Raw genomic sequence first — 27,839 nt, 5'->3', positions numbered from 1 at the left:
GCTCCCACTGCATCACCATCGATGCCTCGATGCCATCAAATGTATTTTTTGTTTTTATTCCAGATGTTAGGTAAATCACAACAAACAAACAACAACAAAAAAAAAGAACCATTATACATTATGCATTACAGATTATATTATATATTTTATATATATATATGATATACGAGTGCGTGCGATCAGCTGATCAGGCTGATCAGGCTGATCAGGCTGATTGATCACTCGTAGATATAGTTTAGTAAGCTGCTGGGGTTGCATAGAAATTCCAATTCCAGTTCCGACAAGGAACCCATTTCCGCTCAGTTGGTGAACAGAAAGGGTCCCAGCGACCCTCAGACCATCGGTGGCTTAATGTCCACCAATGCGCTGGGGTCCAGTCGGTCCAGGCGGTGCTCCAGCCCCGGACTGCCCGCCGCCAAATGATGGTGGTGATGGTGATGCAGATGGGCGTGCGGATGCTGCTGCTGCTGCTGTTGTTGCTGCTGCTGCTGCTGCTGCTGGGCGAATTGTTGCTGCTGTTGGTGCTGCTGCTGTAGGTGCTGCTGCTGCTGTTGCTGCTGTTGCTGCTGCTGCTGGTGGTGTTGCTGCTGCTGCTGCTGCTGTTGTTGCTGTTGGTGGGGCTGCTGCTGGTGGGACTGCTGCTGTTGTTGTTGTTGATGCTGCTGGTGCTGGTGAAGCATCACCGGCGACCCGCCCGCGGCGACCATCTGGTGCGGCGAGGCCAGGTGCAGACCGCCGCCCAGCAGGTTGCTGGGCGTGCTAGATGCGCTATGCGCGTGCAGCGAGGTCGGGGTGCCGGGATGGCTGCCAGAGCCAGAGCCAGACCCCGATACGGAGCCGGAGCCCGAACCGGAGCCAGAGCCGGAGCCCGAGCCGGAGCCGGCGCTGGTTGGGCCACCCCCGCCGCCACCGGCCGCGCCCGTCTGTTGGCCACTGGTCGCGCCGCCCAGCCCGTTGGACTCACCCGACTGATTGGCGGTCTCCTCGGAGTCGCTGCAGGACTCCGAGGAGCCCTTCTTAATGCCATTCGGCGCCGTGCCGTTGTGCGTCTTCACGTGCTTTGCCAGATGGTCGCTGCGCATAAAGCGCTTGTTGCACACGGGGCAAGCAAAGCGCTTCTCGCCGGTGTGCGTCCTCAGATGCCGCTGCAGCTCGTCGGAGCGCGTAAAGCGCTTGCCGCAGAACAGCCAATTGCACACGAAGGGACGCTCGCCGGTGTGCCACCGCAGGTGCGCCTTGAGATGCGACGTCTTGCCGTACACCTTGCCGCAGCCCGGGATGTGGCACGAATGGATGTTCTTCTTTCGCAGATGCACGCCCGCCGGCCCCAGCCGCTCCGCCTCCTGGCAGTTGGGGCAGTCGCAGGTGGCCCGACCCGCATACCGCCGCTGCGACCGGGGCGACGGTGTCGATGGCGTCGATGCCTGTGGCGACACCGCCGCCGTGGCCGCCGCCGATGGGGAGCTGTGCGGCAGCGAGAAGCCACCGACCCCCTGTCCGGGCAGCATGCTCTTGTACGTGTCCTGCAGCAGGTGCTGCCCGGAGCCCAGCAGGTGGGCGGTGTTCGAGAGCGAGTGCGAGAGGGCCGAGGAGTAGTCGGAGCCGGCAGCAGCGGCACTCGCGTAGTTGGCCATGGTCGAATGCATCCCGGCTGCGGCCGCGCTCCCCATATCCAGCCAGCTGCCCGCAGCGCTGTGCATGTCCCACCACCCGTTCACGCTGTTCACGCTGGCCGCCTCCGCGGCCTTGTGCGACACCGCGTTGAAGGGCCAGTCGTAGGGATGTCGCGAGTACACGGACCCGAACGCCGCCCCCTCCACCTTGCCCAGCAGACCCTGGTGCATGTGATGGTTCTCCGCCGCCACCATTCCGGCCGTCGAGGTGCCCGTGTTCGGGAAGTACAAATCACCGCCGTAGGCCGACACGGATGCTGCCGCGGCTGCTGCCGCCGAGGCCGAGGCCGAGCCGCTCACCGCCGCGCACGACGAGGCCAATGGGCGACTGTAAGGATAGATGCTGAAATTATTCGCGAGTTGTATAGAGCCAGGCTGTGTGGGCGATGCACGCACGCACAGTGGTCCCCAAAAGGAGGAGGTGCCTGCAGGCAGGTGCCTGGAGATGGATGTGCTGCATGGGGTGGGGTGCTGCATGGCTGGATGGGTGGATCCATGCACCAGGACCTACCCAGGACCTCTCTTTGGGAGACCACTGTGCGCCGTGGCGCTTCTTACCTAGCTGTGATGTTCACCATGGTGCTGGCGCTCGAGGAGAGACTCCTCGAGGACTGTCCACCGCCGCTGGCGCTGCCGCTGGAGCTGGACGAGCTGGCCGCTGAGATGGCGCAGGGCGAATGTTGGCCGGCGCTGCTGCCGCCGCCTCCTCCTCCTCCTCCTCCTCCACCGCCGCCGCCACCCGAGCTGCCGCTGCTGCCTGCAGCGGGGGAATTGGGACTCTTCTTCCAGGGATGGAAACCCTTGCCGACCGCCGCATCGGCGAGCGGTGGCGGCGATTTGTTGGACAGCTTGTTGCACTGTGCGGCCAGCATGGCCAGTGGCGTGCCTCTCAGGCTGGGATGATCCTGCAAAAACAGCAGCAGAGAGATCGGATGAGCAACGGGCATTACATTTCTTAATTAAGTCTCGTTCGGGGTTCTGGGGGCTCTGGGGGTTCGCGTGAAACTGCAAATTATTCAAATGCAAAATTAGTTATGCTCAATTTCGCTTCCTGCTGCCCAGCAACCAAAAACCAGACACCAAATATCACAAGAGAGCGGCTTCTAATGCCGAGCAGGGAGCAGCGAGCAGCGAGCAGCGTGGAGATGGGTCGTCGGCTGATGACGATGACGATGACGATGATGGGCCCAGCAGCAGCCCACAAAATTAATTCGCCACGTAAATCAAAACTGAAATTCGCTTTTAACGCCAAGGAATGGGCTGCGTTTTTTACGGTCTGCGTATGCCCTCGAACAGACAGCGAAAGGCAGAGAGGGGGAGACTTGGGGGCAAAGACAGACAGCGGCAGGGGCTGGCTGCTTCCTTAGGGTATCCCTGGTGCGACTTGGCCGAGTCCCACTTCAGACAGACATTTATAATCGGCCTCTCTGGAGTCGAAAGGAAGTCATTAAAACGGCTGCCTGGGAGAGGACGCAGGCTCCTTTTCAGCTTAGCCTTGGCCCAAAACTAATTTTCAATTCCGCTTTTTGTCTAGCGGCTTCTGCCCCGACACTTGTGCCAGGGCCCCCGATATGCCCATTGCCAGGCATCTATGGCTGGCCTCGCCTGGCCTGGCCATCCCGCTCCCACACTAATTGCTGCCTGATTGACGACGGTCGAGGATTTGTTTGTGTGCTGCAGGAAGAGATACAGATACAGAGAGAGAGAGAGAGAGAGCGAATGAAGGATCTTCAATCTGTGGTCTCTGATCCTCATCAAACACATTTCGTGCCTGCACGGCAGCTGCTTGAGTTGAGATGCCTCGAGATGCGAGAGAGAGAGAGAATATTGTCAACAACAAGTCGAACAACTTGCCACTTGCCACTTGCCACTTGCAACTTGCCACTTGCTATGGTAAAAGTTGTTCAATCAAGCGATCGGGTCGGGAGGGGGGTAGGGTTGGGGTACTTTGCACTGATCGAAAACGAATCCGATATTCACTCGATGCGAAATCAATGAATCCTTGCCTCACTTTGGGGGCTCTGTTTTCGCTCAGTGCAGCGGCAGCGCCAGCGCCAAGTCGAGTGAAATTAAGTTAATAGTTTTGCTGGCTTTACAGTTGTCTAGTTTGGCGCTTTTACCGTTGAAAAAGAAGGAGAGGGGGAGAGAGAGAGAGGGGGGCGGAGAGGGAGCGGCACTGGCAACCGGCAATCAGGCTGTGATCGGATCGGAATCGGGATCAGAGCCTCCGCGGAAGCTGCTCTTTTGGCTAGTAATTGCACTCGGCCTCGGCCTCGACCCCCGATCCTCCCACTGCACAGCCCCCATCCTTGGCCTGTGTTTCCGCATTGCAGTGTGGGGAGCTGCAACGGAGGCTGCAACGGAGGCTGCAACGGAGGCTGCAACGGAGGCTGCAACGGAGGCTGCAACGGAGGCTGCAACGGAGGCTGCAACGGAGGCTGCACTGAGGCTGGGCTCTGTGGCACGTTTATGTCACTGCCGTTGATTCTCAATTTGCCAATTTTCAATTCCACTTTGGACCCACCTCTCCCCAGAGCAGAGTCCTCGTCCTCCCGCCAGACAGGTGCTTTGGCAGCCTAATGACATCACCCATTGGAGTCGTGCAGCAGCAGCAGCAGCAGCAGACAGTCAAAGCCAAAAGTCGAGAGCCACCGAACTACTTTGGGCTCTGTGGCGGCCGAAAAAACAAAAATAAAACCAGCACACACTTAATTGGAGCAATTTCAACGTCGTGCAACTGCGCGTATGAGTAATGGCTGTATATCTCTCTCTCTCTCTCTCTCTCTCACACTCTGTGTGTGTTTGTGTGTGTGTGTGTCTATGTATGTGGCATGAAAATTATACAAAATGATATCGGGACAGAGGCAAGCAGCAAGAGGCAAGAGGCAAGGCGCAAGAGTCAGAGTCAGTCAGTGAGTTAGTCGGTGGAGTTGAAGCAAATTAAAATGCAAAATGATTTGATTAATCGATCAGGAAGGATGCACAGAGGGGCAGGGAAATGGGCCAAACTCCAGTAGGTATCCCTCGTGTGCCTATCTGCCCCCACCCCCCATCACATTGCCACAAATCGAATCAGATCACCAAATAAATGTAACAAAAGTTAACAATTTGTTTGGCATTTATGCAGGCAACGGGGGGGCGCCTCTGGCGCCAGTCTGCCTTGCCCATGGGCCATGGTCCGGAGTCTCATCCAAATTAGCCACTGCAACGCCCCTACCCCCCTCCCACTGGACAATGGCCAATGGCATAGGCAGAGAAGGGGTCTCTAGACCCATATTCAATGTGGGCTGATGAATAATGAATTGTTTTTCGATTCTCGTGTGGCTGCAACACACAGGGGCAACATCAAACAAAAGAGCGGCGACCGTCTACCAAAACGAATTTAGATTTTTCACATTTTTATTGTTGTTTGCCGACACACCAGCCAGGGGGACAGCGGACAGCGGACAGGCGGACAGCGGTCAGGGAAAAAGAGTGGCAGTGGCAGGGCCACTGCGGAGGTGGAAGATGCAACAAAGTGCATGCTGCCCCTGCCCGGCCCTGGCCCCGGCCCCGGCCCCTGCCTCATTGTAAATCATTAGCAGCGACACCTGCTGTGAAAATTATGACACCGCCTCCGATTGATGTGCACCACTTGTTGCCGCTATGCACACAGGGAAACGGAGACAGAGAGAGCGAGAGAGAGCAGTTAGAGTGTAAATGGGGAGACGGAGGCAGTGTGGAGAGGTGAGGTAGATAAAAGGTGCTGCAACCTGCAGCGCCATTTGCTGATAGCGCCCGCTGTGATCCGCCAAGAGAGATCCCTAGAGCATGGGAAACGGTGCCCTCTCTGCCACTCCGCACCCTGCACCCTGCACCCTGCACCGCTCCGCCCCTGTGGCAGTCACCTGCTGCGCTGAGCGAATTTGTTTAGCTCGCGCCTTTTGATGGTCTCCTTTTGTATCCGATTCCGTTTTCACCTCTGCAGGGCACCGAAAAAATGTCATTTAACTGTTTTAATTAGCCAAAAGAACAGACCACCCGAGGAGCAAGGGGGCAGGTCGGTCGAGAGACGAGAAATCAGAGACTGAATCAACGAAAACCAAATGAAAAGAGCTGCTAGGGAGAGGAGGGAATTGCTCCAGAATACTCCCTGATAAATTGTTGATTATAAATTAAATATCAATTACGAATTTTAAATTATTTGCAGCTCCCCCAGCCCCCAGCCCCTTGCCATTAAATGTTATACAATTTCCTGTACTACTCGTATTTTGCTTCCTAGTTTCCAGACACACACACACAGACACACACAACTTTCTACCCATTAAAAAGCCAACTATCGATGACAAGCAGCTGTGGCCATTCATCAATCCATCGAATCAATATGCACATACATATGTATGTATGTATATGCAGAGGAGCGGAGCCCATGCCAATTGGCTGCTTGGCTAATCCCCAAACTTTGTGGCACAGTGTTTGGGCAGCACCTCATCAACGGTAGGTAGAGATGGTAGAGGTAGAGGCAAAGGCAAAGGCAAATGCAGGGGCACTCAAAATGATTTTTTAACTCGAAAACTCCGGCGCCAAAATGCAAATAAAACAACAAACACGGAACATAAAAACATAAAACGGTTTGGCGAGTCGAAGCGAATATAAAAGAAACTTTAAATTGCGGCAAACGAGGCGGAGTAGGAGATCAGGCATAAAGGAAAGATCTCTGGCTGTGGCAGACGAGGCGCGGCGCGGCGCGGTGCGGTGCGGTGCGGCAAGAGAGCGCTACCCGAATACGCTGCCAGAGACCGACAACCGACGACCGACTACTCCAGGAGCAGAAGCAGCAGCAGCAGCAGACACAATTTTCATAGGCAATTAAAAAAAGTTCATTGGTTTCGATTTTACTCACTGGAACCACCATTCGGAAGCCAGTCAGTCGCAGTTGAACGAAGAAGGGCTCCAGGCAGTCCACAGAAAGCAGCCTCAGAAGGATGCAGCCCCCACTCCCCACGCCTCTCGCATGAACATACTCTCATACTCTCGAACTCTCATCCTTCCATTAGCATGTAAAGTGTAAACTAATGGCTTTGATTCTGATTCTGCACCCATGTACCCAGTACCCAGTACCCAGTACCCGTAACCGGGCAGCAGCACCCGAATGGAGGCTGCAGGAGAAGCGCTCACAAATTAAAAGCAGCGTGGGAACTGAGCAACTTCTCTGTCCAGAGAATTCAGAAGTTTATTAAAAAACGAAGCCCTCCCCACCCTCCGACACTCCGCCACTCAAGAGCAGAGAGCCAGAGAGAGCTCTGAACTAAGTAGCTTTGGCGTGGACTGGACTGGACTGGACTGGACTCCTTCGTTCCTTCGTTCTCTGTGTTGGCCGAGACTTTGTCTTGGACTTTTGCCGTGGCTGCAGGACCGAGTTCCTTGGAACTGGTCTGCGGATCGTGCCCTACCCTACCCTACCCGTAGCGTACCTTAAGTTCCCATAAGTAAGCCATACACGAAAACTCATTAACAATGACGCTCCAAAAAACAACATCCCAGTCCCAGTGCCAGTGCCAGAGCCAGAGCCCAGTAGGATGATGCCCCTGCCGAACGAGGATGAAGTAGCCGGGCAAAAATTAATGGAGTTTCCAAAAGCCCCAGACTTTTTCATCATAATTTTTATTATTATTTTTTGTTTTTTTTTTTTGTTTTTTTTTTGCTCTTCCTTATCTGCTCAGCGTCTCTTGTGGCTGCTTCCTTCCTTTTTTTATTTTTTTTATTATTATTTATTATTTTTGAGAAATTTTTCAAAAAAAAAAAGGAAACGGGAGAAGGGATTGTGGGGCTGTGGGGCACTGTGATCTATAAATACTCTACCACGTGAAGGCCAGCCTCGATGGCTTAAGCCTAGACTGGAGCTACGTAGAACAGAAGTAAATCCGGCAATTGGTAGACTTTTCTTGACTTTTGGCATGGCAAAGCTGTTCAGTGGCTGAGGCTGAGATAATTATGGCCGCTTTCCAGGGACTGGGCCCATGCAGCGATGAAGTGCATTAAAGTGTCTTTAATGTGTGGCAACAACTGCAGGAGGCAGGAGGCAGGAGGCAGGTTCCTCCTCTTCCTTCTCCCTTTGTGTAGAGGGATTTTAATTTCGTGAATGCTTTAATTTTATGTCCGAGCACTTTGCTGCTCATTTGGCTGGCTGGACCTCATCGGATGCGCATCATCAGTCGCAGCATATCCTGGCGCTATCAAGCACTCACGCCCACGCCCCCACCCACACCCACACTCACTGGAATATCCATGATTAACTGACCGCTCATTAGAGCCACATGACATTCTCTATGGGTCTGTTCTGAGCGGCGGGTCACATTTAATGTGCCTCGGATTGCAATTAATTTGAGCCTGAACTTTGCTGAGTGCTCCGGGACCTGGGCCCTGGGTCTGTTCGGGTGTTTAAGTTCAGGACCAAAGGCCGTAATTGGGGTTGATTATGTTTGCCGCATCGAGTGGGTGTGGGGAGGGGGGGTGGCGAGTAATGAGGGGAATATGAGCTGTGGACTTGCTGAAAGCTAGGATTTCCCCCACATGTCAACCAGGAAGAAGGAAGTGTCTTCCTATAACCAATTTGGGGGGATCCCCATAGGGTCTCTGTTTCTCTCTCGTAATATAACTGTTAGTTCTCCCCTACTGCCATGTCACACATTCTCCCCCTCTTTCTGCTCTCTGGCTCTCCTCTCTGCTCTGTGGCACCCCTCTCTGCTCTCAGGCTCCCCCTCTGATGACGTGTTCAACTCACATTACACTTAGAGCCTGCTTAAAACTTCATAAAACTCGCACAACTTTCAGCACATTGTAAGGGAGCAGCAGGGAGGGGAAGTGCAAGGAGACCTGAAGCCAAATAAACGCTGACAGGCAACAAGAACCACACATTTGCAACGTCATTAGCTTGCCACAACAGCGGCAACAGCAACAGCAACAACAGCTACACCAACACCAACACCAACAGCAAATGGTGTGCCCACTCGACACTCGAAAAGTTTATCGAGCCACTGCCAGCTGGCCACACTGTTTCCGCCATCCCCAGATCCGAGTGCACATAGCGGATTTACCATGAAGGTACATATATGCATATATGCATACCTGAACGATTACTCCTATAATTACTCAGTAGTTCGTGGCTAATTTATGCAATTTATGAGGCGCTTTCATTGCGGCAATTAAATCAAATCAAATTAATTGAATTATGTGTGTGCTGTGCAGCTCTCAAAGGTGTTGTTCCTGTGCTGTTGCTGTTGCTTTGGTTTCCACTGTAGTTGTTTTTTTTTTTTTGCTTTTTATTCGTTGTGTTTTTCTGTTGCTATTGAGTGCCTGCCCCTGCCCCTGCCTCAACGAGAATGAGGCAAAGTTTGCATGTCTGCGTCATGTCTGCGGGCTAAACAAAAACTAAAAAACTAAAAAAAACCATACAGCAAAATAAAGACAAAACATTTGCCACAGGCACAACAACAACAACAACTAAAGATACATTAAAAATGCAAAAAAAAAAAAAACGAGAAGGAACCTGTGAGTTGCTTCTATGGACGCGACTCCACTTTTATACCCGTACACAGTCAGTATTTAAATTTGTGTACAATATAGATGCGAGTGTGTTCGAGCGAGAAAGAAAATTAGTAGCGGGTCTCGTGCTGGAGGAGGTGGTGGAAGCAACTGAAAATAAATTTCTTTACTCTAGCCGATCTGATTAAGATTCGCAGATCTGGTAGATATGATCATTCTCTACGATACTGCGTCCTTTGTGGGGGCGGAATAGGGCGTGCGAAATTTTGAAATACACTGGAAACAAATTTTCTAGCACTAATAGTCTCTGAGATCTAGGCGCAAATCAAAACAGACGGACAGACAGAGACTCGGCCATTGACGCTGATCAAGAATATATATACTTTATGGGGTATTTTTGAGTAAGGAAATAAAAAAAAAAAACAAAAAAACATTTCATTCGAGTCCCCGAGCTAGACGAACGTGGAAAGCCCTTAAAAAAGGGACCTAAACAGAAGATTTGTTTTAAGAATATTTCCCAACAGTCCAATGAGCTACTGGGAGAATGCTCTCTGCTGGAATAATCTCCCCATTGATCTTGCAATGTGATCTTTCATTCAGTGGTTTTAATCATCCCAATGATCTTCGGGGAATGCCACACCGATGATGTCATAGCCATCAAATACGAGTAGTTAGGCACTTAGGGGAGTTCCGATCCCCCCCTATAATACCGCTGACAAATTAGCATCTCCATTGCCGCTGTGTTGTGTGTGTTTTCCCAGAGAGTTATGGCAGCTGGCGCTGACGCTGACGCTGATGCTTGATGCTGTTGCTGCTGATCTCTAATGATCAGTCATAGGGTGATCATTTAGAGTGCAAATCAAATTAAGTGAAATTGCCGAGTATTAGCCTAATCGTTTGTCAGCCATCGGGTAGGGCGACTTATCAACCTGCGATCAACTGTTACGAGTCGAGTAGTACATCAATCAATGATCCAAGTGCACTGCTATATACGAGTATATATATTCTAGATTTATGCTCCATACTCCGACAAAGCGTACGAGAAACTGGAATGCCTGTCCCTGGGCAGCGACCAGAGCGGAGTGGAGCGATTCGATATGAAAATTAAAATTTTTGATACTTTTCAGTTGAAAGCTTAATTTTAACAAATATTTACACGAACAGATAGAATCTTCAGCTCATTTTGTTTATAGTATGAACAAATTTAAACGTCGCCGCAAGCATCTGCGATGCTCGATGTTCATGTCGATGGTCAGGCATTGGCATTCGACGAGACGATCATCATCATCATCATGATGATGGAGTGAATGAATGGAGGGGGAACTGGTAGTGGATTCTTGGATGGATGACTGGAATGGATGGTTAAGCAGTGAGCCCCCAGAGCCACAGACTCGACAAGTTAGTCAAGAGTCAAGAGTTGAATCGATCCGATGAGATGCGAGGCGAGGCGAGCCGAGTCAGTCAAGTCGAGTCAACGCTCATCGATTCACTCACTCACTTAGTCAGCCAGCGACTGATCGACTGAGGGGTACTGACTGACTGACTGACTGACTGTCTGGGTATGGGTATGGGTATGGGTATCTGTGTGCCAGTCAAGGTGCATGTATCTGCGGTGTGTGTGTGTGTGTGTGTGTGTGTAGGCGTGTGCAGCTGTGTGTCTTCATTAGCATAATGAGTTTGATTGAAAGCCAACTTGATATGGATATTGATATTGATATTTATGGCCAGACAATTGATTGATTTTTGTCTCTTGAATAATGCACAATGCCAGTTGTGTCACTCTATCGATTACTGGCGATAAAAGTACGATTAAAATAACTATTTAAATTTTAATTTTATTTGCATGAATTTTCATTGAAATCTAAATCTGAAAATATCAAAAAAATCCCAACATATGCACTGATATTTTGAATGTTATCGCTGACTGTACTTCTGGCCCGTTTATAGCGTGCAATCATCGGAGTGAACAGGAGATATGTATACCCAGGAAGGGCTGAGGGAGAGATGGATGGGCTAAGTGCCGCTAAATGCTTGAAATGGCGCAGTAGGAGACCAAGGTCAAAGGGCAGGGCCGACAATGAATGAAGGCAAGGGATGGGATCGGATCGGATGGGATGGAATGGGATGTGATGTGATGCAGGGAGAGCATCAGAAAGAGGAGGCAACTGCCAAATGGCCATGATGGATGGATGGCCCACAGACAGAGAGAGAGAGAGAGAGAGAGAGAGCCAGAAAGAGGGATGCTATGAGGAATTAGGATGCGGATGCGCCACCCCATGGCGTGCTGGGCACGCCAACAGCCAAATGTGCAATTTTTGTAACAAATTAGCGGTCCATCAGGGGGGATGTCTCTCCCTCTCTCGCTCTCTCCCTCTCTCGCTCTCTCTCTCTCTCTTTCTGTTCCTCTCTTTGATCCGCTCAACGATTATCGCTGCAGGATGTCGCTGGCGAGTGCGAGAAAGAGCTGGCAATAATCCTGCAGTTGATCCTGCAAAATCCTTTAATGCGAGTGCACACGCACAAGGACATTTGCTCTAAATCTGCGCTCTAATGAGGTACGCAGTGTCGAGATCATCAAGTGCGATCCTGGACAAACATAGCACACACACACACACACACACACACAGTGCCCAAAACAAGCGGCTCAACGCGGACAAAGCCTCCATTGTGCTGCACCACTTGACCGAACCACAACACACGGGCACAAACACTCGAAACGACAGCCTCAGAATGGAATCCCGGTGCCCAGGACAATGGGCCAGCACAAAAGCTGGCTCCTGGCTCTCGCTATTCTTCTATTCTTTTCCATTCTTTTCTATTCTTTTGCTTTCGTTTTGCTTTTGGGTAAACAGAACCTTCGGGCGCACTTGATTCTGAAACTGTGCCAGAGCCAGAGTCGGAGCCGGAGCCGGAGCCAGAGCCAGAGCCGGGACAGGGCCTAAAACAACATCGCAATGGCCCGAAACTTTAGGCCAATGCGGAATTCCTGCAAATTCTGATGCAAAAAAAAAAAAAACAGAGAAAATATATTTAGAAAATCCTTTGAGCGTTTTTCACTCGAAATTTTCCTCATTTTCTCTCACTCTCTCTCCCTCCCTGTCTCTCTCTCTCTCTCTGTGGTTCTGTTGCCCCGAGTGCAGACACACTTAAAAGCTAGTTTCCTGCCACGCCCATCAGCCGCCCCAACTGCAGTGGCACATAGCAGCCCCCCTGGACCCTACCCCTTGCATGTGTTATCATTAAAACCACGCGAAAAGTGTTCTAATTGCAAAACTTTTGCCATGCCACATGCCACGTACCACATGCCCCCCCTGACTGCGGCAGCGGGGCTGCGCTGCGCTGCTCCTGTGCCGCGTGTTTGTGGTAATTGCAAATTGCAGTGGCATGCAGCCCCAATGCTGCAGAGACCCCACCACAACCGCACCACCGCACAGCCCAGGAAACAGCCTGGCCAATAAGCAAACACACACTAGGAGGGGGGCAGGGTCGGAAGGGAAGCTCCAGAGAGTGGAACAGGCGGCGACTTTTAATTAAAAGTGACGAGTGTTTAATAAGTGCCGGGGATACACCAAGCCCCCCCTGCAACACCTTGCCGTCTTTCTGTCTGTAGAAACTGAATTCCATATGCTCAGAGGGTATGTAGATAATCCACCAAAGATCTGCCTAATAAATCTCAAACGTACGAAGAACACCCAATGCCAGTCAGAGACGACACAGAATAAAACGGGCACTTCAAAGGCAATTTTAGCTGTGTTTCTTCTATTTTATATTCCCCTCTCAAACAGGCACTCCCCTTGGGTTATATCTCTGTTTGCTATTCCGATTTTTAAACGCACAAACTGCGACGCCAACTAATGCATTTCTATCATGTGAAAAGACATTCCTGGCGGCTGGCTGGGTGGCTGGGTGACTGGGTGGCTGGGTGACTGGCGTGACTCGATTAATGATTGTACAATGTGCAATCAGATTTGTTTTTTGTATATGGCATGGTTGGCATTGTTTTGGATAGCGATATCTAACTGGGCCAGACCAGACCAGACACAGTGCATTATCCCATTATTATCTGAGCAGTTTAGCGGAGCAAATAAGCAGCTCAGCTCGGGGTCCGAGCCGAAAGAGCTGCTTAAATGGCTAAATAAATAGACAAAAACGCTCTTCGTGCCAATGGCATATAAATATAAATATGGGCATCTGCAACGTACATATGTATGTACGTATCCAGTGTATATATTTATATATCTCACTGTGGGACATGGGAACATTTCATTGTTGTGCTGCTAAAGTGCGACAATTTGTGTTAAACAAAAGAGTCGGACAGCCAAAGACACAGAGCAGCAGCAGCAGCAGCAGAAGCAGCAGCAGCTCAATAGCCCAGGAGCCAAGAAGAACTGGGAGGGAGGGGGCAGGGGCTTCAACTCCTTTCATACGGAATGTGTTTATAATTGGATATGCAAATCAATTTGTTGCTGCTGCCCCCCAAAATGTTGATAAATTGCAAAACGCATCCCATAAAATCGCCTTCAACCGTTCGAGTTCGGGAGATTTCGGGTTGAGTTTCAACCGTTCGAGTGGAGAATACTTTGGAATACTCTACACTTTGCCATGGTTAGCTCTCAATCATCACAACCTTTGCCAGGGTATGCCACATTCGTTGGGGCATTATCTGCCGCTCTGTGCCCGAACTGCTTGTTTGCAGCTCATTTAAATTAGCTAAATAAGAGCGCATGGGGCCCAATACTCCAATACCCCAATACCCCATGGCCAACTCCGGATCTGTCTGGTGCTGTTGCTGCTGTTGCTGCTGCTGCTGCTTCTCCCGCTGTGAAGAGGGCTTGTCCAGCTGTCTGGTCTGCAGCACCGAAATGCTGCCGGTTTTGGGCCTCATCCGCAGCTCGACTCCTCGGCCTTCCCCCTTTACTTTTTGTTTTTTTTTTTTTTTATATTTATTCTTTACCGTCTGCTGTCTGCTGTCTGTTGTCTGCTGCTCTTTTGCATATTCATTTCGAATGGAACTGACTTCAGATGCTTTTGGGATTGGGAAGTGGGAAGTGGGAAAGTGGGAAGCGGGAATGGCGAATGGCCAGCCAGGCAGTCCAGTCGGAGAAGAGTGGAGAAGACCGGTAGCCAATTGCTTTGGCAGCTAAGGTTGCACCAATTCGTTTAATAATAAATAATGAAAATGCCCAGCAACTCGGACTTGGACTGGGACTTGGACTGGGGACTCCTCCGTATCCGAATCCGAAGCCCAAGCCCAAGCCCAAGCCCAAGCTGGCAATTTGACTTATTGATTTCTTTATTCGGCGGCATTTCTCGCGCTCCACGGGTTGACACTGTCCAACCAAAAACGAAGATGGCCAACCCCTTTGGGGCTGACTTTGATTAATGATGGGTGCCCCCCTCTCTCCACCCGCCTTTAACTCTTCTCTATCGATTAGCGTCGTTATACGTTTTAATTTCGTAGTCGCTCTGCTTAGGAAAAGCATCCGCAGAGATCTCGCCATGCCATCACTGGAAGCTGTTTCTGTTTCATTCTGTTTGATGAATGGCTTCGACTTTGCCCACTTCGAAAAGGTGTAAAGCAGACAGATGCTACATGCTGCAGCTAATCGGGATGGAGGTGCAAGAAAGATACCCGGGAAAGGTGTTAAGACATCCCTAACTAGAAGACAACTTTCCAATACTTTTTGTCTGAGTCAATCGTTGGAATTAATTTGCTAAAATTAACAGAATAATCAATCAAATATTTGTAGAATTATTTAAATGATATTTACTAAGATTTGGCGATTTGTTGGCGGAACCTCTTCGAGGCATTTCCATAATCAAACAAATCCCATCAAAATTATCAACATTTTTGTTGTATTTGTTTTTATTTGTTTTTATGGTTTTTTGTATAATTTTTTTATGGCTTTTTATAGTTACTGCTGTTGTTGTTGTTGTTTTGTATTGTTGTATGGCTTAAAGCTGCTAAACAAGAAAATTATGATTATTATTTAATGACTCAATAAATCAAAAATCGTGTTGTGACTCCGATACCGATTCTGATTCGGATTGCGATGCTGCCTACTGCCTGCCTGTTGGCTGCTGCTGTGATGCCAACTGTGGAGCTGTGGAGCTGTGGAGCTGTGTAGATGGGCTAATGGCATTGCCATTGTGGTTGTTGCCTCTTTTTATTGGGCATTAAATGGCTAATTAACAAAACGCAACAACACCAACACCAGAGCGCCGCATGGCACCCCATCCTCAGTGCCGATTAGATCGGATTGTATAGCCTCATTATATCATTAGGGGGCGACTGCCGGACCGCCGGACTGTACCGATGTGTGAGATTTGTTTTGTCCGATTGAAAAACACGAACATGTATGGACACAGTTTATTTTGGAGTATTTGGCTGCTGAATCTGTTGATCTGCAATACGATATCTATCGCCTGACATCGTTGCAGAGCCAACACAATACTTTTACGAGCAGTTAACAAGTTCCGCCATGGCTATGAGTCGCCGCCCTGGGTGTGGAGGGGACATAATGATCCCTCGCCAACTGCAGCCAGCCATCTATCGGTTATGGAAAAGGTTTTTCCCCCCGCGCTTTCTTTCGTTGGGGTCTTCTGTGGGTCTCGGATTTCAGTTTTCGGTTTTCCGAGGCGCAAAGTAGAAAATTACAACCTGCACACACGCTAATGTAACCGGGAGAAGGTAACCCCGAAAATTACCCACAATTTTCAGACCAGACAACGTTTAAGGTTTTGCTCTCCGGTATCGGAGTCAGAGTCAGAGTCCGGGTACAGGGTACAGGGTCCAGGGTCTGGCGTTTGACTTGCTGGCCCTCGGGGCCATTTTCTCAGCTTTCCCCTCACAGACAGACAGACAGAGACAGACAGAGACAGAGACAAAGACAGAGACGGACAGATATTTTCACAGCCTCGTCTCGTCTGACGAATGTGGGAACCGCGTTTTGGTTGCCCGAAAGTTTTGAGTTGAATTTTCAATTTGGATTTTGATAAACGTTTCCGAGTAGCTGCTGCTGCTGCTGCTGCTGTTGCTGCTGCCCCAACAAAATTCATTTGGTGTCTGCCAGCTAATTGCATTTGTTGCACAGGAGCACACAGTGGTCTGCAGGACATTCGGATGTGATTTTATCAATCATTTTGCTACATCCAGCGTTGATTTTCTTTGTGCATCACTGTGCGGGTCTCCGGTCTCCAGGGGCTCCCTTAACGGGGCGCCTGTCAGGCGGCCTGACAAACAACTCCAATGGTCAAAGGTGAGCCTGGTGATTTTCATCAATGGAAGCAGAAAACTCTGCTGCCTGCCTGCTTGCCTGCCTGCCTGCCAGTAGTTTGCCATTGAGAAAATTGTGTGCCCTGGAATTTAATTCATTGCAAACAAATTGCTGCTGTTTCTGTTGCTGCTGCTGCTGTTGCTGTTGCAGTGGCAATTGTTGCTATTTGCATGCAACTTATTTGTCAAACGGCCATTTGCCACTGCAACAATTTTCGCGTACACATTTCAATTGGGAAATTGTTGTGTGGCAGTTTCCGCAATGAAAATCAGATCGAAGACGAAGGCAACTCGACGAAAAGAAAAAAAAAATGTAAAAATAAATACTTGATTCGCAGTCGCAGTGGAGGTTGTGCTGCCTGCTGCCTGCTGCCTGCTCTTTTGTGGCAAGTAGGCGTTGCACAATTTTCGTTGCGTTTCAATTGCATTTGGGGGCTTTGCATATTTTGTCGCCGTGTCGCTGGCTGGCTGGCTGGCCTGCTAGCCAGCCTGCTGCTGCTGCTGCTGCTGCTGCTGCTGCTGCTGCTGCTGCTGGCTCCCCTCTCATTTTTAGATAGATTTTGGCACGCCAGCAACAAGAACGCCCACTTTTGGCGGTGACTGTGTGGCAGGGGCTGTGCGGCTCTGCGGCTCTGCGGCTCTGCGGCTATAGCTGTGTTGCAGCAAAAATGCCTTTAAAAATGAAATTGAAACTGAAACGAGTTTGCAACGTGGCCAACGTCTTGGCTCGGCTCGGCTCGGCTTCGTGCCGTGGCAAATCAATCAATTTGTGGCATATTTTTACAGCCCCGTGTTGCAGTTGTTGCAGTTGTTTTGCCTCTCCTCGGTGGATGTTGCTGTTGCTGTGGCTGTGGCTGTTTGCCGGGGATAATCGTTGCGCTTCATCAAGCCACAAACATGAAACATGAACATCATCAACGCCATTTCAACGCGCGCCTCGGCGCAAAGTTATAAACCCAATTTCGGAGCTCCATACCCAGCATCAGCCCCAGCAACAGCCCCAGCATCAGCATCAGCTACAGCTACAGCTCCAACTTGCATCTCCAGAGAGAGGGAGAGAGAGAGAGAGAGAGAGCTTCCTCCGACTGCACTGCACTCCACTCCACTCCGGGATGTTGCACTGCACAAGGACAAGATGGCATAAAAAGCATATAAAATGCTTAAGTACACGCTCGCCTGGTGGTAATCACAGCAGATACATCTTAAGCAGGCACCAGGCATGGTGCATGGTGCATGGGTGCATGGGGGCATGCAGCAGGCGCAGGCGCAACAGCGAGTCATGTTGCTGGCGGGCTCGAGCTCCGGCTCCAGCTCGGGCTTGGGCCTCTCTCTCCCTCTCTCTCGACGAGCAACAATGTTTCGCTGGAATATCTGCACTGCAACCATCTCTCATTGTATGGGTAAGAATCTGTCTGTGTGTTTGTGTGTGTGTGTGTGTGTCGCGCGCTTTTAAGCACGAATCGCTCGCAGCACTATGTGGCAGGCAGCGTTGCAAGTTGTTTGCCGTTGCCATTGCAGCGTTGATAATGCCCACAGTTTGACCTTATGACTAGACTCCAGCCAACCATTTGACTTTGACGGTGGGGCTGGGGGCTGAGGCTGAGGCTGGGGCTGGGACAAGTCGTCATGCAGCACCAACTGCAGCACTTGTTGGGCGGGCAGCAATCAGAGGAAAATTCTCAATATGAAAATATAATAACGTTGAAGTTTCCAGCTTCGATTTCTTAGAGGTATCTCTCGCTCTCTGCCCAAGAAGTAGCCCCTGCTCGTAGCATCTGAGTGGAAAGTGCAGCCAGCTCTATCCAAAACGTTTACCGCATGGAAATGATGGCTAGATGTGGGGCTGATGGTCTTCCTAATTGCTGCAGAACTTGTGAAAAACGAAAGGCAGAGTGGCAGAGGCAGTGGCAGAGAGCGAGAGAGAGAGAGAGAGAGAGTGCTGGTATCCATATGGAGTTGCTTACACGCAACCAAAGAGAGAGACTGCGTGTGTGTGTGTGCTTGCAACATGCGATATGCGATATGCGATTTTTACTAGCCATGAATAATGAGGCGGAATGCGCAAATGCGGCAGCCGAAAAGTGTTTTGCATGCATTTGTCAATTTAGCATGCCATCAAACATCCTTTCAATTCCTTTTGACAACCGCCGCCCGAGTAGGCGGGGCAGGTTGCCGCAGTCATGCCCGTTGACTCTGCATCTGCCTCTGCCTCTGCCTCGCCTCAACAGAGACAGTGGCAAAGACAGAAGCAGAAGCAGAAGCAGAAGCATAAGCAGGGTGGGGAGGGGCAGGCTGGCAGGCAGGCATCGCTTCACTTGTCAACGCGAGTGACTAACGAGTGCATCATTAAATGATTTTAACGACTTCATTTAATGTTTAACACAATATTTACAGCCGCATAACGATGCTCGGATTTCTGCTGCTGTTTCTTTTTATGTGGTGCACTGCACTGAGACCGGCAAATGAACAAGTTCCAACATCGATCTGAGAGCCACAGATTCGATCATTCAGAGATTCATTGAATTCTAGGTGTCATGGGGAGTGATGACAGCATCTAAGCCACAACCTTTTGGGCCATAAATCAGGCCGAGAAATCAGCTGACACTCAATGGCATTTATTTATTTACTTTTTTGGAAGCAAGAAAGAAAGCCCTGAGTTCCAGGCATAAGCCACTAACTGCAATTAAAAGTGTTGAAGAGTTGAAAAGTTGAGAAGAGTTTTACGGCTCGGCGCTCGTTTCCTGTCACTGCCACAGCGCCCACTCCCACTCCCACTCCCCTATCCTCATCCTCACCCACTGCCATTCCATCTCTTGGACTTGCACTTGGTCGAACCGGTGGTGGAGGGGGGGGGCACACTTCAACACTTGCAAGAAATATGGCCACATAAAAAGACTGAAAATGCAACGAGCCAACAGGGCACCGGGAGAGAGAGAGAGAGAGTGCGAGAGTGCGAGAGAGAGAGAGACGGGAAAAATATGGGATGGGATGGGATGGGAAGGATAGTAAAATACGAATAAATCCATAAGAATTTCACTTCAGTGTGGCAGTTGCTAAGCCGCCTAAGCAAATAAACCAAAGGCAAGGCGCTTGAGCCAGGCGATGAGCCGAACCGAACCGAACTGAGAGACAGGCCAGAGTCCCAGTTCCAAGCACTAAATAGCCGTAACGAAAACAAAAACTGAACTGAACTGAGCTGAACTGAACTGCATCTTACGGATACAAAGATGTGCCACAATGGGCCCCGTCATCATCGTCATCATCAGCAACACATTGTTGTCGCCGTTGTCGCTTCGGCTGTGGCTCTGGCTCTGGCTGTGGCTCTGACTGTGGCTCTGGCTGTGGCCCTGTTGTGTGCCTTGTTAAGTTCTGCCTCTGAGCCGAAAATCCCTGCCGAAATCCCCCCCGAAATCTCTGCCCTGCTTCCCTGGCCCAACAAAAATCCATCCCTTCGTTCTCTATAATTTGGTTTCTCTCTGCCGTTTCCCTTTTTGTTTCTTTTCTTGTTTTTTTTGCTTTTTTGTTGGGAAATTAGCAAAAATCGTTTTTATTTAGAATGGCAGCAGGGCCCACAAAAGGCACAATCGGACTAAATGATACTCATTGATGTGATGCAGAGGAGATCCCCCCATTCCCCCGATGCGCACTTAAGCTGAGGGATGTAGATAAATATATGAAGTCAATATTCACAAAGAAATAATCCCAGAATCCAAGCTACAAAACTCCCAAAAAGTATCTGCAATGTTTTAGGATATTTTTTGGATACTTCTGTGTGCCGTAGACTTCGTTAATAAATATACAACAAAGTAGATCAGAAACCCCATCATATATCCCAAAACTATTAAGCCTCTGGCTACCCTTTTGCTCCGAGAAATGAAATCTTTTATGCATTTTAGACACGCATCCCCCACTCACTCACTCGCTCGAAAGAAGAAGTTCCCGCTTTATATTGCTGCCACCACTCCACTCCACTCTTCTTCACTCACTCTCACTCCTTGAGTGTTTTAGCCCGATTTTTATATCGATTTCAGGCCAAAAAAAAAAAAAAAAACGCAGACAACTCGGAGAAATATCTGCAAATGCGAACTGCGCCCGAACCTTTTCGGTATGATTATCACAATTATCTGTAATTCAGACCATAAATCATTTCATTCTGCAAGCGCACAAAACTTTTAAACGTAACCCAATCTTGTGCCTGCCCCACCATGCCCCACCGTGCCCCCCCTCCATCATTGTTGCTTTTTTATCAAGTTATACAAGGCTTTATAAAAAATACATATAAATAAATAATGTCTCGGCTGTGTGGACTGGAGAGACTGCTGCGGGACTGGGTACTGGAGACCGTATAAGGCATAGCCCCAGCGCCCAGCCCCAGCTCAAGACCAGACTCCATCGCCATAGCCATAGCCATAGCCATCGCCATTGCCGTCACCAAGTTGGAAATACTGTGGTGTACTCGTATAAGCAGAAATTTACAACACGATCAAACAATTCGATGCTGTTCGAGGCGAGGCGAGGCGAGGCTGGATCGATTGATTGCTTGCTTGAGAGAGGGTACAAGGAGGAGACAAGCCGAGACGAGACGCGACGCGACGAGAAGGTGGCATCGATCTGGCATCGATCGATGTGTAGACGTGCCCAGATCCGAGCTGCTTGATGTGGTTTACTCTTGCCGTAGCCCCCTCCATAGCCTCCGCTTCTATAGCTCCGTTGCCGTTGCCGGGGCATTAAAATTGATTAACTCATGAACTTGCATTCAAATCAACGCTGCCTCAAAACGCTTTGACTTCGTGTCAACAAAATTTATAACGAGTTATGGTTGGCTGTTAGCCGCCGGTTTGCCGGTTGTGCAATCGTCGCTTTTGCACTTGGCCCGAAACCAGATGAAAATTGCCACGCAAATGAAGCGTGGAACTCCCCCAGCCCACGTTCTCTCGTCTCTTTGGGCCAGCTGCTGGCTGCAAATGCGGGCTACGATTAACCCCAAACCGAAGGGATAGCCCAAGCAGGGGTTAAGCGACAGTCAGGCAGTAGAAAGGTGTGAAACAAGGAGCTTCCAATTGCAGCTGGCAAATGGACGAAGATACATATGTATATTCAGCAGATGTATGTATATGCACATAAATATGCCCTGAAATGAGTATCTTTTTATCCACATATTGCATGCTTCAGCTTAATAGATGGATTGATTATTTTACTGCACAAAAACAAACCATCTAACACATGAGTTCGGAGCTGTAGTATCTTTGATGTTATATGGTTGTATCTAAGTATCTTTTACTCATAAATTGGAGTATCTGCGTATATTTAACCCATAAATGGGAGTATCTGCGTATCTTTTACTCATAAATGAGAGTATCTGCGTATCTTTTACATATAAATAGAAGTATCTGCGTATCTTTTATACATAAATAAAAGTATCTGCGTATCTTTTACCCATAAATAGGAGGATCTAAGTATCTTTTACCCATGAATAAGAGTATCTGCGTATCTTTTATCCATAAATTAGACTATCTGAGTATCTTTTACCCATAAATGAGAGTATCTGAGTATCTTTTACCCATAAATAAAAGTATCTGAGTATCTTTTACTCATAAATTGGAGCATCTGCGTATCTTTTATACATAAATAGAAGTATCTGAGTATCTTTTATCCGTAAATAGAAGTATCCAAGTATCTTTTACCCATAAATGGGAGTATCTGCATATCTTTGATCTTTAAATTGTACTACTTCCTAGAACTCCCATGAATACTTCCATTCTGGGCTACATTTTGTACCACTTAGATACACTTTTCCCCGAGATACGGTCTATGTATGTTGGGTTACCTGGGGGGGCGTGACTTATCACTCTTCTGGCACCCTCACACGGCGGCTCCTACCGATTGTCAGCGGTTGTCACCTGCAGCGTATTCGATGTCAGTTCAAATTAGTCGTGAATAATAGAACGAGCAGAGGGTGCTGTCGAAGAGCGAGGCTTAAGGGTACCCCCATTCACATTCACATCACTCGCACACACGCTGGAGAGATACACAGATACACAGATACTTTGAAAATGTTCAAAGTGTAAGGTGTAAAGCGCACACGTTGCTCGGCTGCTCCCGTCCCCCGTCGCTCATTAGAAGCGCATTCAGACCATTCACCAATGAATGAGTATTGTTGGTGTGTTGGTGTGTCGGTGTGTTGGTGTTGGCATTTGGCCGGTGTTGTTGCAGATAATTGCCCTGCCATCTAATATGCACTTGGCCGGTAGTCAGTCATTCTGTCAGTCACTCACTCACTCAGGCAGTCCACTCCATTCCATTCCATTCCTCAACTCATTCCACTCGCTGGACTCCAGTCAATCAGTATTCAAATTCCAATTCATATTCATTAGCAGACCGTATGAAATGCCAGCGAAAGAAGGGAAATTTTCATACCAGTACCAGTACCAGTACCAGTACCAGGCCTGCGCACATATGTTTTTACATACGGCTACAATTTTCAATTAGTATTTGCATTTTTGCAACATTCTCATTTTAAAAGAGCGATTAATTTGCATAAATTCTATTTGGCATTTAAATTGTTTATTACAATACCTTTCAATGTGCCTGCCAATGGGGAGGCCACTTGAATGGCAGCCAACACGTGTTGCAATCTCAATTAGGGAGCAGACAAGGCAGCCTCATGGTAGCCAAAGAAGGGCCAACATTTCATCCATTATCCATGTGGATAATTTTGAGAAGGTTTTGCCATTTATTTACATCTATCAACTGAATGTCAGTACTTTCTTTACTTAAAGACTTTCATTTCTCTTCCTAATCCCTCAATATTCCTTTCAGTTCCAAGCCCCAATGGCAGTTCTATTTCCAATTTTCCAATCAATTATTTAGTTCATTTATTGATTTGGTGACCGCAATTTCAATTTGAAATTCTGGTCAGGGTCTGCTGCTGGTTTCGCATTATTTTCGCATGCAAATTATCCCCCCAAATAGGCCTCAAGCGACCCAAGTGCGGTGCGTATACGCACCGTGTGACAGGCAATGCGTTGACTGACATACTGACTGACGTTCTGACCGACAGACGGCCTATTAAATTCCGTTTTTATTTGTTATGTGTCGAAAACTGCAAGTCAGTTACACTGCACTACACGTATTTTTGGTGCGTGGTCTTTGTAATTGAAATACAAATACAACAAAAAGGAAAGAATAGGAAAAACCAAATTGAAAAATGCTTTTTCAAGCGGCGCTTTTGAAGCCAGCCAGCAGCGACCTTGCGCCGCTCTCTCTCTCTCTCTTTCTCTCTCTCTTTCTCTCTCTCGTGCTGCTCTTTTTCTCACTCACTCGATGGACTCTTATTTTTTTTGCAGCATCATGGCAACTAATTTTCCAAATGACGCAAGTTAATTGCGTTTTGGGCTCAGCCTTTTGTCAAAGGTGAAAAATGCTCTCTGTCTGCATTGAGATGGTGAAGGAGAGGAAGAAGAGTTGGGGGCGGGGGGCACAAAGGCAAGGCGCATTCATTAAGCCAAATCATATTAAGTAAATATGTCGAGCAGCAGAAGGAGGTAAGAGCTGCACTGAGAGAAATAAAAGGCAACCAAAAGATAGTTGTACTAAAAGATACATCGAAGTATCTACATTAAAGGTATCTTATCTTAAAGATCCTTAAAAAATATCCTTCCCTCTTCTGCCTGGACATTCCCTGGAGTATCTTTCAGTACATTTTCCTTTACATTAATTTGCTTAAAGGTATTTCTTTCAGCGTTGTATCTATGGTGCGCCTGCTGCTTTTGTTCGAGCCCTGTCAGGGCTACCGCTGGCCACTCCCCGTCCACTGTTCTCCCTCCAGCTCTTTCTCTCTCCCTCACTCACTCACTCACTCACTCACTCACTGGGCTATTCAGCGACGCCCTGGCGCCTTCTTCTCTTCTGGGGAGATGTGGACGCTCGGTCCCGGCAAATGGTAGAAAGAAGCCCGAGAACCACAAACAAATTAGTCAATGACGCGGCGATCTTCTCTCTCTCCCATTCCCATTGCCCATCGCTCCATGTGTGAGTGTATTTTCATTAATATTTTATTGCTTAATTCCTTTTGTTATGCTGATTATGCCGACGAGCAGCACACCGAACACCGAACACAGTGAACACTGAACAGTGAACAGTGAACAGTGAACAAATGAGGCTGCCAGCCGCAGCCTGCCTCACACTGCCAACTGAGAGATGTTCATGGGAAAAACGGACGGGATCGTTGCATGATTTTCAATAATTTAACAGCGGCTTTCAATAATCTCCTCTTCAAGCTTTTCCCCCCTGACAAAACCTGCCCCTCTCTCTGGGCCGGTATCTCTCTGTGTGTTTGTGTGTGCTGGCTTGGCTTTTTGTTTCCAGGCACAAATGTTAATTTCAGTTTGTCTCGGTAATTTATCATCTTTCTTCTGCTTCTGCCACAGCATCAGCTTCAGCCTCAGCTCTGACTATGGCTGCTGCTGTATCTTTTTGTGATGTCTTTAAACGCTTTTAATTAAAATCAATGCGCATGTGTAACTTTCTTAAGCAGGGCCTCAGCCTTAGCCACAGCTACAGCCACATAGATCCCTCATAGACGTAGTCTAGTCTCGAACTCCGTGGCAGTCTTTGAACTTGGCCGACAGGCGCGTTTGTTAAATGATTGATGTGGTATTAATTTTAATAAACGTTTTTCCTCTCCCTCTCTCTCTCTCACGCGGTCAGCTCCATCAATATGCAGATGTGAAGCCAGAGACAGAGCCAGAGCCAGAGCACAGGGGCTGCTCTGGCCTGTCTGTTGGCCAGTTCGGACCCGTTTAGACCCAACTCTGAGTAGTATGTTTTGCGGTTCTGTGGTTCTGCGGTTCTACCATATTTTATGGGCACACGCAAATGCGTGGTGGCGTCTGCAGTTTGCCGCTCAAGGCGTGGCAGGGAGTACATGTACGAGTACGAGCTGTAGATTACCTTAGCCTCAATCTCTTTGGCGTTTGCTAACTCTATTAAAAGTGTCATGCAATCATCATCATCAAGGACACAGATGGCGGCGATCGGGCATTTCAGTGCTAGAAATTGGAGAAAAAATTAGCATAACTCTTCGGGCCGCTAATTGAAAATTGAACCGAAATCGAGAGCAGGCAGGCAGGCAGGCTGACTGGCCCAGAGCCCTCACAATCATCATTAATATTAAGCGGCTGGCACCAGGAAATTTTTCTGCTGGAAATCTCTTGGCAAAAAATGCCACAGTTTCAGTTTCGGCGCGGATCAAAGAGCGAAATTCAGATCGAGGCCAGTTCATTATGATCTCAGTTAGGCCTTAAGTGTGGGCTTCCGCTCGATAAGAGCCATCGATGGGCCATCGAAACAATTAGCCAGAGCCGCCACAATGGGAAGACTACAATATGTGTTGAAAAGTCAGTTCCAGAGTCAAAGTCGGAGCTAGGGATTCGTAATACGATCCAGAGATTGCGATTGCGATTGCGAAAAATAATCCCAGGGAAAGGCAAGGAAAGGCATCATTCAATCGTTAGCTTCACACCTCAAGTGAGCCTGAATAATTGATTTCAGACCGAAATGGAGAGAGACAGAGAGAGAGAGGCGGCGCTTACCTGGCTGAAGGGCCAACCTCTAGTACAGCTATCTGTATCTCTGTATCTCCGTATCTCTGGCTGTGGCCTGCGTATCTGCTAAGCCTTAGCGTGAAATTCGTTTGCACACAGAGCACTGAACAAGCCGCATCTAATCGATTTGTGAGCATTCTCTACCGTTTGCCGCCCAGCATTAGATACTCGTACTTTCAGCTCAATCATCGACGACGACGACGACAGACAAAAGGATTCCAGCTGAGCCTCGGTTAACGATTCCGAAGCGGATTTTGATTTTGATTCACATTCACATTCCGAAGGGTCGAACTACAACTACTGTGCTGGCAGTTGGCTACTGGCTGTTGGCGAATCCCGTGAATCTGCTGTGTATCCGTGTATCCATGCATCCGCTGCGGGGCGGCGTCTAGATTTCGATTTCTGTTGCTATTGTTTGCTTAACCCGTGAGGTTATTGTCGTGATAATGCCATGTAAGTGGTTGATTTGCCAGATTTGTCAGATTTCTGTCGCCGCAGAACATAAGTATCTAATCGATTTAGGGGTTAAAATATGTATCTTTTTGCAAATGTATCTTTCAGATGCAGTTGCAAATTATGTATGCTGTCAGCTGCCAGCTGCTCATGTACGAAGCAACGGATTGCTCTAGTTAAAATATATCTCGGAGCTACTGGCAGACACAAATTCCTGACAAATGCCAGCTCAAGTGTGCAATGCAATGCGAGGCCTCCTTGTCCCTTAACCCACCAAGGGGAATTTCAAGTGGCTGTGTACTTGTGCTGCAAACTAATTTGTATCCATGGGAACTACAACTACAACTAGTATGCAAGCGAGATATACGCTAAGTTATTTCTGCTTATCTATCTATCAGCTGTATCTATTGTATTTAACCTCTTTATAGATGTATCTCTTGAAATAAATCGTCTGAAAATGTATCCATCTATCTGTGAGATCTAGCGAAAGCGATTACTTTAGCTACTTTTCCCCCACAACAAACAACAAACTCTGAGCTGAGGTAATTGTTGTCTTGTCCCTATTCAAAGCTACAAAGCAGATACAGCCGTATCTGAAGGGAGTTCGTACTGTATGGGAGTTGTATGTATCTTTTTGTGTGTGCGGCTTACCGGATTAACTTGTGGCTTCTGCAAGTGTGTGGCAATGTTGCTGATGTTCATGCCCATGGCCGGTATCTGAGAGCCATACAACTGACCGGCCGTCGGCGTCATGTCCGTGAGCATCTTTGCGGTTGCTGCTGCTGTATCTGTATCTACTCCTGCTGCTGCTGCTGCGGCTGCTGGTGTATCTTCTCCTGCGGCTGCTGCTGCTGCTGCTGCTGCTGCTGCTGCTGCTGCTGCTGCTGCTCCTACTCCTGCTGCTGCTTCTCTGGCTGTCAGTTTAAGGCGCACAATGATGGTGTCTTTTCTTTGCTTTTTTTTTGTCTGGTTGTCTCTTTGATTTTTTTTCTTGGCTTTTCCACACAATGGGAAAACTGTATCGTTGCTGTTGTTGTTGCTGTTGTTGCTGTTGTTGCTATTGTTATCGCTGGACACACACTGGGCGGAGGGAGAGACAGAGGGACATGGAGTGGAAGGACACACACAGGACACACGCACGCACGTCGCTTACAAAAGAAAAATCAACAAAATATGCAACAAAAAGGCTGAAAAGTATCTCCGCTGCAACGGATGGTAATTGCCGACGGATACTTTTCTTAGGCTTTTCCCTGGCACTTTTCACTCTTTTACTGTTGCTCTAATTCTGTATGCTGTATGCTGTTTGCT

The 27,839-nt window shown here is 48.5% G+C and overlaps 1 protein-coding gene across 2 annotated transcripts; it reads right to left on the bottom strand.

Moving 5' to 3' along the window:
- Nucleotides 1-191: 191 nt before the first annotated feature.
- Nucleotides 192-27,377, bottom strand: LOC111082289 (transcription factor Sp9). 2 transcript variants are annotated; one of them, XM_022378477.2, is made up of 3 exons: nucleotides 27,183-27,377; nucleotides 2,232-2,578; nucleotides 192-2,016 (listed from the first exon to the last, which is right to left on the bottom strand). In XM_022378477.2, exons 1-3 carry the CDS (start codon nucleotides 27,294-27,296, stop codon nucleotides 333-335), a joined length of 2,145 nt encoding a protein of 714 aa, XP_022234169.2. In that variant the 5' UTR covers nucleotides 27,297-27,377; the 3' UTR covers nucleotides 192-332. The 2 variants fall into 2 exon arrangements, with proteins under 2 accessions (XP_022234169.2, XP_022234170.2); XM_022378478.2 differs by having other exon boundaries at nucleotides 192-2,001.
- Between the last annotated feature and the right edge of the window lie 462 nt (nucleotides 27,378-27,839).

Source organism: Drosophila obscura, unplaced genomic scaffold (assembly GCF_018151105.1).
Source record: "Drosophila obscura isolate BZ-5 IFL unplaced genomic scaffold, ASM1815110v1 contig_73, whole genome shotgun sequence".
NCBI lineage: Eukaryota > Metazoa > Arthropoda > Insecta > Diptera > Drosophilidae > Drosophila > Drosophila obscura.
The sequence above is the reverse complement of the archived record's forward strand: the minus strand, read 5'-3'. Positions and strand labels throughout refer to the sequence as shown.

Excerpts from the sequence above, each read along its gene's own strand:
- LOC111082289 (XM_022378477.2), bottom strand. The coding sequence starts at position 27,296 with ATGCTCACGGACATGACGCCGACGGCCGGTCAGTTGTATGGCTCTCAG. Across the intron at positions 2,579-27,182 it reads AGAAGCCACAAGTTAATCCG|GATCATCCCAGCCTGAGAGG; the intron begins GTAAGCCGCACA and ends CTGTTTTTGCAG. Across the intron at positions 2,017-2,231 it reads ATGGTGAACATCACAGCTAG|CATCTATCCTTACAGTCGCC; the intron begins GTAAGAAGCGCC and ends GAATAATTTCAG.